The sequence below is a fragment of the Sminthopsis crassicaudata genome, chromosome 2 (genome assembly GCF_048593235.1).
Source record: "Sminthopsis crassicaudata isolate SCR6 chromosome 2, ASM4859323v1, whole genome shotgun sequence".
NCBI classification, from domain to species: Eukaryota; Metazoa; Chordata; class Mammalia; order Dasyuromorphia; family Dasyuridae; genus Sminthopsis; species Sminthopsis crassicaudata.
Genome location: NC_133618.1, coordinates 384,489,422 through 384,502,979, shown reverse-complemented (window position 1 = coordinate 384,502,979; position 13,558 = coordinate 384,489,422). Strand labels below are relative to the sequence as shown.

The 13,558-nt window shown below is 35.1% G+C and overlaps 1 protein-coding gene across 2 annotated transcripts in view; it reads right to left on the bottom strand.

Moving 5' to 3' along the window:
* Nucleotides 1–1,349: 1,349 nt before the first annotated feature.
* The window catches only part of CLMN (calmin), a 158,145-nt gene continuing 145,936 nt past the window's right edge, over nucleotides 1,350–13,558 (bottom strand). For both annotated transcript variants that reach the window (XR_012486627.1, XM_074291380.1), the window contains 3 exons: nucleotides 5,203–5,263; nucleotides 4,048–4,115; nucleotides 1,350–1,550 (listed from right to left, as the gene is read on the bottom strand). Coding sequence is in view for 1 of the 2 variants with exons in the window: in XM_074291380.1 (XP_074147481.1) it covers nucleotides 1,385–1,550; nucleotides 4,048–4,115; nucleotides 5,203–5,263 (295 nt within the window). In the remaining variant the exon portion in view is untranslated. The remainder of the gene's footprint in view (nucleotides 1,551–4,047; nucleotides 4,116–5,202; nucleotides 5,264–13,558) is intronic.

Below are 13,558 nucleotides of genomic sequence, written 5' to 3'. Positions count from 1 at the left end.
AAACATTAAAGCACTACATAATGGGTGCCCATTATTATTATTAAAATTCAAGGCTTTTCCTCAACAAAATCTCTTGCATAGTTTTGCCTATGGCAAAATTTTTATTTGCCACCTCTTCTCAACTAGAATTGTGCCATTTTTGATTTGCTGATACTTACAGCTCATATTGTGATAATGGCATTCATGGGTTCACAAATCAATTTCTTCACAATACTTTTGTGATATAGGAAGTACAAAGTATCATATGCCAATATTACAGATCATGAAACTTCAACGAAGGGAGCCTAACTACTGTGTACAAGATCATATGGCTAGTAAATAAACATCAGGGCTGACACTGAGAAACTAATGATCTTTTCATTACCTCCAGCTTGCCCTCCCTGTATGAGGGCTTGGTTGGAAGAATTTCTCCAACACGTGTACAGAGACCAGATTCCTGGTGTATCTATTTGATCTTGGAGGGAATGCAATATTTTCTTTCACTAGTCAAAGTCTAGCATTTGACTCAGAATCTAGAAAGATAAACAAATCATCTTGGTAAACTTTTGTGATCATCTCTGCTCATATGGTTTTTTTTTTTTTTTCTGAGGCAACTGGGACTAAGTGACTTGCCCAGGGTCACAAAGCCAGGAAGTGTTAAATGTCTGAAGCCAGATTTGAACTCAGTTCTTTCTGACTTTAGGGCCGGTGCTTTGTCCACTGCACAACTTAGCTGCCCCCCTCTGCTCATGTCGAATGAAGCCTTCATTGGCCAGGACCGCAGTTAAACTAGGGCAATTGAACCTGCAGCTCTAAATCCAGATTCCTGCCCATACTTGTTAAATGCACTTAAAGTATGACAGCTTCCTCATAGCATGGGGAGTTTTCAAAACTATTGGAATAAGCATGGAATACAAGTTGTGGCAAGTCCTAACAAGATGGGAAGACATCAAATACAAGTCTACACATGGCCTGGGTGACTCCTGTATCAGGATTTGACCTCACTAAATGAGGTATAGCTATCATCAGAAGGGTGGCTGCTCCCTGATCAATTATTTTTAGCCACAGGACCTAATTAAACTTTCCAACTAAGACATAAAGGAACTATAGCCCAAATTGACATGTAATGGCAGCTTCTTCTTTTGAAGGACTAAATGCAGATAAAGCAAAACCCATCAACTTAAAATTTTTTCTGGTAATTAATTTACTTATTTTTCTTACACATATTTTGTGACAATTTTAGTACCAAGGAATAAAGACAGCCTTATCCTTGAACTGATCAGAGATAAGTTTATATTTCACCCCAATCACTGATCTGTACATACCTTGATTCTTCTCAACAACCACCCCTAATATTTAAAAAAATACAATTAAGTCTCTGTCCTTTATTATTGAAACACACAAATCAAAGTTTTTTGATATCAAGCTGCGGAAAGAGCAAGAGGCAGTAAACCAGCAACCAGAGGAAGAGGATGAAGTACACCAAGTCTTGTTGTTGTGCAAAATGTACAAATGAGTCAGAGTGGGTACCATGATCTTGCAGCATGGCCTCTCCATAATTGCTCACCTTCCTAGAAAAGAAAGACAGGGAGCATTATGAGCTGATACTGGATAAGTAGACAGGGTAGTGGGACTATGAAATGAGTCAGGACCAAGGAGAGGGGTAAACACTGGACAGTAGTCCAACCTGATGGTCTCAATAGAAAATAAGGGCTTTCACAGAAGCTCAAAATCAAAGAATCTGAGAGTCACAGAACTTAAGAGTGATAAGGGACCTGAGAGATGATCCAGTGAATAGGATGAAGAAGGCATCTCTTAGGTATCTGTTAGGCAGCAGAAGGTAAGGACAGTGTAAACTCAGAGACAAGCTCTGATGTTTTCATTTGCTCCATAGAAAGAAAAGCTTTCTAACAATAAGAGTTGTCCCAAAATGGAATGGATTGCTTTGTAAGGTAATGAGTTTTTCTTCACTGAAAGTATTCATGCAGAGGTTGGATAATTGATTCTTGGGAATATTGTAGAGAAAGATCTTACTCAGGTACAGTTGGACTAATTTACCATTTCTGAACATTTGTGTATACAGGTTTTGTTAATTATACCATAATTAAAATAAAATTAATGTCTTTATTATTATCATGAAAATAGGTTTGACTCTTGGGGATCTCCACACCATACTTTGAAAATAAGTACAACTTCTGATTTTTGAGGTCCTTTAGACAGATGAGATACAAAAAATAATAAAAGCTATTATTCTTTCTAGCACCAAGGCTCCTTCTAATGCATGGATTCTCTCAAGCACAATCCCAACTAGTTGTTGGCCTGCCTTCATTTGAACATTTCCACTGACAGGAATATCTCACTACCTATGGAGCAGTCCACTAACAGTAATTTTGTAACTTACCCTCCCATTTGAAATGATTTCTATCACTATTTGTAACATTATTTCTATCATATTTTTAACAAAGATAGTTGACTATATTCATTTCTCAATTATCCATTGGCAGAGAGCACCATTCTTAATCATTTATAAAAATGGTTTACTCTACAATTTGATTTTCAGAAGATTTGTCCAATGGCACTTGCTTTAACTGGTATTAATATTAATTTGAAAAAAAACAAAATAAAAAATAAAAACATAAAAAGATTAGTTTGTATTCCTGTTTGATATGGAGATGGGGGCCTGCTGCATGGCAGAACAGAACCTACAGATGAGGACTGAAATAGTGGCTATTGAAATACAAGCTATGAATTAGGAGATCTACATGCAGAAACCAGAAGAGGTTGCATGTAAGATTAGGCAGTTTTTCCTTATACTGTGCCCAAATCTTCTGTAACATCCTCTTTATGCTATTTTCTGAAAACAAGCACACTGAGTTGAATCCCTTTGATACTTGACAGCTTTTCAAATCCTTGAAGATGATTATTACGTCTTATAGATCTCCTATTTTCAAGGTTAAATTTTCCCATTTTTTTCAAGTGATTCTTAGATGTCAGGATCTTGGGGGCTTTCACTACCTTGTTTTGATTTCCTTTGATGACACTTCAGTTTGTCAATCTTATTTCTAAGATATGCTGTGGAGAAACTATCCATAATAACTTTAAATATGGCCTGACCAGTGTAGAGAACAATGGGACTATCACTTGTCTTATTCTGGAATTCATACTTTGATGTTCTTCTACTTTCTAAGAAGGCAACAAGTGATTTTTCTGGAACTTAACATTTCATAACAACCTAGCCAAACATCATTCTAGTCAAATTAGCTTTAATGTAGATAATTCTTCAACAGTAAGAAAATTTCTTAGATTTCCTTGCACTTTTGCATCCCCTCTTCATGTCTACATTAAATCCACAGACCTGTAAAATTAGCTCAGTGAATTTCTTAGTATGATACCTGCAGTGATATCCTAAAACATTAACTCATTTGTCAGGCTCATCATCATTGGTCACGCATAATCATCAGATGAGGAAGAGGATCCTAGAATTGTTTTTGCTACTTCTCTGTCTTACATACTGGATCTGCTTCCTATAATGAGTTTATGCTATTGTTCTAAATGTATATTCAGGATTCTAACATCCTCTTTTCCCACTTAACACTGATGTTTTTCCCACCCTCACCCTGGGGGTGAAAGTAAAATTGATTTATTTTCTGAACCAGGTATGGAACTGAAATAGTCATCATTCCCCTTCCCCCTAATTTATTTGCCAACCTATCCCCCATTTGTATTAATTTATAAAAATCCCATTGGCTGTATTTTCTAAAACAATCAGTTTAAATTAATTTAAAGATTATGGGTATATTATTGTTATCAATAATATCTTATTATAATAATTAATATGTTTCTATAGTGCTTAACATTTTTATTCCCTTTAAATTACCCTGTAAGAGAAGCAGTAGAAGTACTATCATTCTCTTTTGACAGTTTTGAGACTTGGGCCAACTTTTGTCTTAGAGTTTTAATGCAAATACAGGAATTCTTTCCAACATAATACATCTGCCATCTTATGATGGTATAGAACTGTCATCATGATCATGGGATGTTGTTTTTCAATTTTTAAATATTACCTACCTGATTAATAACCGAGTTCTTCTTTCTTCCATGTCTGAAGGTCTCAAACGGCCATGGCTGACATGATCCTACCATTAAATATACAAACCAAAAAACCAGAATGAAATACTGGAAAGAGAGATATCCATGAAATTTTTAATAGAAATGGGATTTTTCTGGATTCTTGAAATATGAGTATAGATAGATAACTACAATTCTTTATATAAACATATACATATGACATATATAAAAATAACACATAAAATATATATAAACATTATATGCATATGCAATATGTGATATCTTTAATAATAGTATAGCAACAATAATATATGTGTTTAGTGCTTTACAAAGCTCTTTCAGTTCAGTTCAATTAAATAATTTTGTGCACATGCACATGCATCTGTCTGTGTGTGTGTGTGTGTGTATTTGCATCAAAAATGTGAGGGGCCCATACATTATTTTTCTAGTTCTTAGTATGGCAGTATTGGCATTATGCTGACAGCCTCTGTGGTATAGTGAACATAGGCGATTTCAGAGTTGGAAAAACTAATGCACAAGATCCATTTAAATTTAATAAATTTAATAACATGGTTGTATGACCCTGGACAAATCAAAGTCTCTCATTCATTGCTTTAGGTAATTCCCTAAGACTCCAAGTTCAGAACTCTATAGCTTCTATTCTACCTCTGTCTCAAAATATGCTATACTGACCATATGATTTACACATTAAGAAAAAAAAATCCTTTTTCATCTTAGTATATACTTAGCACCTTGGTATAATATCATGTTTATAAATCATCTAAGATGATGTTTAATTCATTTTTATTGAATGGAAAAATTCATTTCTAAATCATTTATTTCAAAATTCAATCGTTTCTAAAGGTAAAATTAATCTTCAGTTACTTTGCTCTATTAGGAAATTAACTTTATAGATTTTTCATATGTTTTCATAGTGAAATAGTTTTTCTAATTCCTAAATCTATTTACATTTTCCTTTTTTGTTCAAATTGGTAATCTGATTGGTTCTTCCTTAACCACAAGATGTCAATTGATTGTCATCTCCTTTCCATATTTGACTATAATTTTGCTTTCAAAACCTGGATTAAGCCTGGGATAGAAAGGACTTGATGAGTTAGCAAGGAGTTGTAGCAAGGAAGAAATGAACATACTAACCATGTCTGAGGATCTATTATTCTGTCTTCGGACATAAAGGCTGGAGTCACTGTGGCTGGTCCTAGAAAACCAATAAATTATTTTAAATTGTTATTAAGCCATCTCTATCCATTTCAGAGTTACAGCCTCCCATATACAGAGTTTTTGTTATATTAGCTTTAGGCACATAGAGACTCAAAATTTCAAATGTAAAGATAGATAAGAGACTTTTTCCTTTCTTTTTGCCATATTAGCAGTGTGTTTATAAATTGTACAATCTAGGCCCTGGTTCTAAAAGAAATGAAATTGAGGGAAATCAAAGAAAGTCATGAAGGAAACTATATAACAGGTATTTAGAATTATATTTTTTTAGAGGGGTAACATGGCTCATGACTGTTAGGGCTGGAAGAGAACTTGGAGCACACTGGATTGAAAGTCAGTGAACATGTGGTGCTGCTCTTTATTACCTGTTTAATCATGGATGAGTAGCCACATTTCTCTAGACCACAATTGCCTCAAATGAGGAAAAATAAGAATGTCTGACTAGATGATATCTAAAGTTTCTTTAGTTCTTGTAGTTCTATAATCAAGGTCAATTAGGAGCTAAAAAGTAGAAATGATACATTCAAAGGTAGAGAAAATTCTGGGGATGGGGTGAAGGGAGAGGAACAGGTTTCCTAATTCCAAATCTATAGCATATCCCCAAATTCTCTTCTCATTTTTTTCATGGTCCCTCAATGAAAATATGGAAAATAACTCTTTGATGCCCTAGAAGAATTAATTTGGTCCATTCTTAGAAAATTTAAAATTCATTCTTGATGCTTAAATCCAAACATGTTTGACAATTTAAATTTAACCAGATATAAGAGTTCAAGAACTCTTATTTTAATTGGTGAAGTCACAATCTAAAATAGAAACTACAAAGACAAAGAACATTTGAGTTAATGAGGTGAAAACAAGAAAGAACCTCATAGAACTTGGCAGGAATTAACTCACCAGAAAAGGAGACAAGAGCACTTGAAAATAAAGGAGTTAAAGTTCCTCTATTTACATAGATATCTAAATTATTTTAAGGGGTTGGCACTTATTGAAAAGAAATACACATTTAGAAATACTTTAAAAAACAAATAAGCCATCAATAATCAATAAAGTCTACTTTTATGTCTCTACAATCTTTTTGAATGTGCTGAGCATGAAATGAAGGAATCTTGGATGAAAATATAAGGAAAGTTTATTTTCTAGAACAGACCACATCTTATAGACATATGAAGGACTGATTGAGAAGTGCTCAAAATATAAGATTCTGTTATTTCTAAGATGTGCCAATTAACACCTCCCTCTTTCCCAAAAAAGTACTTGGTAGAATAGAATGTATAAAGGCACTCCTCAAGGGAATCTCCCATTCATCTATTAATATATTACAAAACTCCATGATAAAGGCTACCACAAGAAATAATTTTGTTCAATAATCCATTGAAAGTCAACATCAAATAAGAAGAATAGCCTCAAATAGCTTGAAAGCTGAGAAGGGTGTAATGGGGAGATTTCCTACAGGAAAAAAATTATTCTATGGAAGTTTCTATTTATGAATAGCAAAGCTGATTGCCTCAAATCCTGGAAATAATATAAACTCTCTTCAGTAAAATCCACAACCTAATCAACCAAACAGGAAAAAGTGGATGAAAAATACATTTCTTGCCCAAATAATGATATGTAGCTGAATTGTCAATCTACTCATAATAAGTTGAGCTAAACACATAATAACTTACATTATTTTTAGTGATCCCTAAAATAAAAATCTATCATTTTAACAACAATAATCTCTGAGATGAAATTCTACAATCTTAGAAGCACAGTGTAGCCTAAAAGGAAATGAAAAGATGCATGATAGTTATGAGCTGTAAGAATGTCACTCACCAACAATGACTTGCATGTGAGAAGCAAAGTAAAAAATACCATTGAAAATATATTTGATCAGAAAAAGAGGGAAGTTAGTTATTTAGTTATCTCTACTGATGTACTCAGTTATGAAATATTTAAAGCAGTAGTTGGCCTCCAAAATATTAGAAAAATCTTCTCTCAAGGATTTAAGGAAGAAGGTCAAAAGTTATTCAGAATGAGAAGATATGAACAAAGCACTTCGATGAAATCATGGATTCATTTAAATATACCACATTTCATTTAACCAGATGTTAAAAGGAGCTCAGAGCCAATCCACCTATACTTGGACTGGGACCCTCCTCTACCATAATAACCACAATAAATGGTGGCCTACTTTGCTTCAAGACTTCTAGTGATGGGGAAATTCACCATTTTCTCAGGCAATTTATTCTGGTTTTGTGATGATTCTAAGTTCTAGAAAGTTTCTTCTTACAATGAATGAAAACTTGTCTCTTTGCAAATTCTACCTTCCAAGGCCAAACAGAATCTATTACATATCTCTTCTACATGACAGTCAAATACTTGAAAGTAGCTATTAAGTAAGTCCTGTGCCTTCTCTAATGTAAACATCCATAAATCCTTCATTCCTTGTTTCTAGGCTTGTCAACATTCTGGTCACCCTCCTCTGGAGCTACTCCTATTTGTCAATGTTCTTCCTAAAACATGACTTTTATAAACCGACACCATTTTTCCAAATGATAGGGAAGAGTCATATAGCTGATCAATTCAATTGTTTCCATGATTCTAAGAATTCAGCCTCTGATATTGGCTTTTTTTTTTTAACTATTCTGTCACTGGGCCAAGATTATAGTTCACAAAAATTCTTAAATGCCTCTCACAATGATTCAAGAAATATTATATACCAATGAGGAAAGTGAAGCTAAAAATGGTGCAGTTATTTGTTCCATGTCAGGTCTTGTTAATAGAAGATCTGAGCCTCTCACTTCGATAACTTCAGAAAGAGCTCTAAGTTCACTTTTGTTCTCTACCACCACCTCTAATACATTCTACTACTGGATATAATTATAATGTTAGTTGTGACATTGATTATAATGGCATTTAATTTATATTTCACAGTTGCATTATATAGCATCATGCCCAAGTGGGTCAGTTCTCCAAAAATGACACATGCATAAACCTACATAAGAACTATCCAGCGGGTATTACCATGATGAGGTCATGTACTTTCACATGATTTCTTCATAGCTATGGTTAGTGTCACAATGAAAAGGCAAACATCCTAATTATGTTTGCCCTAGGGTCATCTTTGGTATTTAAAAGTGGAGGTATGTTTGCCTGGCAAGGCAGGCTCAGACTAAAGTACACAAGTGGAGAAGAAGATGTGTAATACCAGGAATTATATCGTCAAGAAGAAATAAATATGCACTTTTCACCTTCTTCTATCCCATCCCAACCCCTATTCCCTGTAACACTGGTGAGGATTACAAAGAAACAGAGAAAAAGAGAAGTCAGACTTCTTGCTAGCTCCTGCCAGGTTCCTTCACTAAGATTCATCTTGCCTCTTCCCCGTAGTTCCCTTTCCACTGCTTTTCCCTCACCCTAGCCATCAGTTTGTTATTTATATGAAAGAACTGAGGAATTTTTGGAGAATGGAAAAGGTTCTACCAAACTGCAGATGGATAAAAATTCATTGTAATTTTCAAAACAGGTTATACATACTATAGACTTAAAATTCATTATGAGCAATCATGGCACAGTAACTTATTTATTTGTAATCTACTCTTTTGCTCTACTCTCCAAGGAAGAGCGAGTTCTTCTGTTTTCCAAGTCCTATCCCTCTTCACTAAAGCCCTTGATCCTGTCCATTTAATGTGCTGTGCTGTGCTGTCAGAGGTTTGGCTTTTTAATTAATCCCTTCCAAAGAGCTTTGGCCTTTTGATTAATTTCTTCCAAAGATCTCTGGTCTCTTTCAGTCCACTGTCTTCTTTCTATAAGCACTCCATATATATCTATATTCTTCAGCATCTAATAAAAAACCCTCAGTGATGTTTTCTGGATGGCATGTTAAGAACACAATTTGGCAGATTCCAGAAATGAGTAGACCAAATCCAAAGAAAACAGATTAATGGATCTAATACAGTCAGATTATACTGAATAAGGAGGAGAAGAATATTTAGAACAGAGATACATGGATTGGTCTTGACCCTCTCATTTTTCAACATTTTTACTAATAACTTTTTGTACTCATAGAAATTTTCCTCTTCATAAGAAGCTGAATTCATGACCAACTTTCCACTAATGATAATTCCTTCTTCCATAACATCTGACATCGGGCAGAGCCATAACTCAGAATTCTTGCATCTGAAACAAATTCCATTGAATGGAAAAGGAAACAGCCCGTGGGTATGGTCCTTCTAGGACAGAAGGTAGTCTAACTCATAGAATGTTTGATTCATTTTGATCCTGAGGTTGGGGAGGGGGGTTGGTGGCAATGCAGGCTGTGGGGAAAGAAGTTGCTACAGGGATAAAGAGTCATAACCCCCATCTCTATCATCCATGTCAATGGTTATGATAAATCCATGGTTGCCCTGAGCTAGTGATATGGCTTAGAAAATTGGTCAACAATAACAACAACAAAAGACTCAGCAAATTCCTTGCTTATTATTGCTACAATCATAGACTGTAGGTATATAGAGAACATAATCTAAAGGATCATATTCACTAGCATTTCCTATGAGACTTCCTATTTTCTGAGGCTTATCTCCTCTCTAAACCCAGTATGTTTCATCCAAAAGAAGCAAACACTATTTCAAGGGCCAACAGCAATACTCCCAAAGGATGTGTCAGCACTGGGAGGCTATGCCATATGCATACTTGTACTCCAAAACTTTTATTTTGAAGCCTCTACCCTTTTGAAGTTCATTAAATCCATCCATCTCTCTCAATCCAATTCTTTGTTGCTATGATCTACAATTCTCCTTTCTTCCTCCTTTCTTCCTGAATTCAATACTTGGCCTTCAGTTTTTCTCTCTATTCTAGCCTTTATACTTGAGATTTGCATGTAGACATTAGTAAGACTTTGAGCACACCTTCCGATCAATGATCCAAGGTTGAGCCCATCATTCTCCTCACTGCTCCTGCTCCCATGTTGTTAAATGCTACTGGCATAAGTCATACACTTGCTCATCAAGTCAACTGCAAAATTAATTCAATCTAATCTAAAACTGGCTCCTCAGTGCTACATGGCTGTCTTTTTATTTCTCTCTGATTGTCTAGTACAGTTCCTCAAGCGATCTTCCTGCTATCCAACATACGGTGAGCTTTTACTTATCCCATTCTGCATCTCACCACTTGTCTTCTCCCTTGCCCCAGTCTCTGAAGGAGAGCTAGTACTTTCTCATAGTCAACTTTTCTTTGAGGCTCTGATCCCATGCATTCTCCTCTCCTCCAGAATCATTGTCTTTTGATCGTTCCTATTTTCCCTCTCCCTGATGTCAATCTTCAGTTTCTTCCCACTGGCCTAAAGCACACAAATGATAATCCCCATCTTTAAAAACATCCATCATTAAAAAACAAAACAAAAAAGACTTTATTTTAATGCAACCATACCCTTAAACTAGCATCTTCCATTTTTTCTCCCTTTCATAGCCAAACTTATATAAAAAGTTATCTGCTTTCATTTGACTCTAGTTCCTTACCTGCCACTCATTTGAATTTTCACCTTTTTGCATTGATTTACAAATGCTCCTTCAAATTCTATCAGTGATCTTTGAAATGATTCCTCTAACCTTTTCTCAATCTTCATCCAATTTGACCTCTCTGCAACTTTTTGGTGGTAATCATCTCTTTCTCCTGAATACTCTCTTCTTCCTTGGTTTTAGTAACACTGTTTTCTCCTTTTTCTCCTCTGAGCTGACTGGTCTTTTCCACTAATCCTACCTGTAGGACTGCTTCTTTTCAATCTCCTTTGTTGAGTCATCATCCATCTCCCATCTCCTAAGATAGACGTCCCCCAGTGATCTCTTTTGGGTTCTCTTCTCTCTCCACATTTTCTGCCGTAGAGATTTCATCTGCTTCCAATTATCTTTGAACATGAGGAAGCAAGGAGCAGTAAACAGAATCCTGGTTTTGGAGTTGGAGGGCCTGGATTTGAATCCTAGCTCAGCCACCCCCAGTTCTGTTACAATGAATTAGTAAATGAACTTCTCTGGGCTTCAGTTTCCTCAACTGTAAAATGACATCTAGAATAGATGACACATCTAAAGCCTCTTTCTGTTCAATATTTATAATTGTATTTTCTCATGACTTATATCTCTATATCTAGTATCAACTTCTATTAAACTGCATTCTCACATTACCAATTGCTTGCAAATCATCTCTTACTTGGATATCCCAAAGGCATTTCAAATTCCAAGTATTCAAACATTACTTATTCTATTTCTCTCTCAACTTTCCCCTCATGTGAGCTTTTCTATTTTTATTGATAGTACTAGAAAGATTCCTAATCACCCAGATTTATAACCTTAGGGTCATCCTTAATGTTTCTACCTTCACCCAGAAAATCAATTGCTAAGTTGATGCTAAGATGACATTTCTCACATTCATTTTCTCTTCTTTACTTTCAGGGCCACTACTCTTGGCCTCTCTCTAGCCTCTTCCCTTGTCGATCTGTTTTCCAAATAATCTTCCAAAACACAGACTTGAATATGTCACTTCCATATACAATTCTCTCCAGTGACTCCCTAAAGACTCTAAGACAAAAGGCAAACATTTCAATCTAGCATTTAAGATCCTCTACAGTTTGGATTTAACCTACCTTTCCAGACATTTCATATTACCCCCTTTCACATTAATTTATATTGCAAACCAGGCTATTAGTCTTCTATCTCATCTTTATTCCATTTCCCTAGGTCCATGGTCCATTCTTTCTCCTTACCTCTTCCTTTTAAAAGCTTCCCCCCCCCTCCCAGCCCCAAGGCTTATGAAACTCTCTCAAAGCCCTCTAGTAGTTCTCTTCTTTATCAAATTACATTGTAACAAATTATCTGGTACATGTTGTGTCTCCCTGTAGAATGCATGCTCCTTGAGGACAAGAACTATTTTTCATTTTTGTCCTGGTTACCTAGAGACCAGAGACCTAGCATAATGTCTTCTATATAAAATATACTTAATAAATATGTGCTGAATTGAACTTGTCAATACATATTATAGAAGTTGAAGTTAGAAGATAGAATATAGATAATGCAATACTGGATAGTAGAATGCTGATTTCAAAAAATGTCAACCGACTGTAATGACAGGCTAAAAATGAAATTTAAGGAGAGAGATAAAAGTCCTGTTCTTGGATTAAAAAAATATTGAAAAAGTTCAAGAGAGGTGGGCTAGAAAACAAGTAATCTAAAAAAGACTTAAAGGTTTCAGAGACTTGCAAGATCACTATGAAGCAAAAATGTGATGTGGAAGGCAGGCATTAATGTAGAACTAATTCTCTGTTCTGATTAGGCCACAGCATCTAGTTCTAGTTCTGGGCAAACCTTTTAGAAAGAATACTGAGAAAGTGACCTGGACGGTGAGCAGACTTGAAATAATATTTAATGAGGATCAGAGACATCTAATCCAAAGAAGAAAAGACAGAGTAGACATGTTAATGGTCTTAAAACGAATTTATTATCTTTTTCTCCCATGTATTTTTTTTTCACTCTGGTCAAAAGAACTTTCCTAATACAGCCCCACTATTATCATGCTACCCCGTTACTCAAAAAACTTCATTGATTCTCAATATCCTATAAGAAAAAATACAAACACTAACATTTAAGGTCTAAAATTGTCTAGCTTTATCCTATTTTTTCAGCCTTCCTTCTCAGCTCTCTTTTTCATATACAACCTATATTTCAGGAAAGCTTTATTTCCTAATCTATTTTATTACTATTATTACTTATATTATTCCTATCATTTCTTCATCTCATCCAGACCTCTCTTAGCATTTATGCACATGCCACTGTTCACATCTGGGGGGACTGGAGCATTTAAATGTCTCTTCCTCTTATTTCAAAATATAGTTCAGGTACCATATCTCCTCTAAAAATAAATTTCCCTGGCTAGGAATTCCTTCACCAAATATTTTGTGCCTGCTTGGTGTGTTGTGTATATTTATTTTATTCTATCTTCTATTATGATTATTTGGATCTGTCCTTCTTCCCCCAACTAGATTGTTATCATTTTCTCAAGGGCAGGAATTGTCATTTTCCTTTATATTTCAAGGACATAGCATGGAGCCCTGAACAAAGATTAGTCATCTAATGTTTTCTCTTCTTCATTTCTGCTCAGCCGTAGATACAAGGTACATAGGTACAATAGATGGAAATTGGGAAAGAGGGATAAATTTTAGTTTAATAAAAGGTTGAGATTTTTAAGATCTATTCCAAGTTAGGTGGGGTAAGCAATGAGTCTAGTTCAACTTTGGGATCCATTCAAA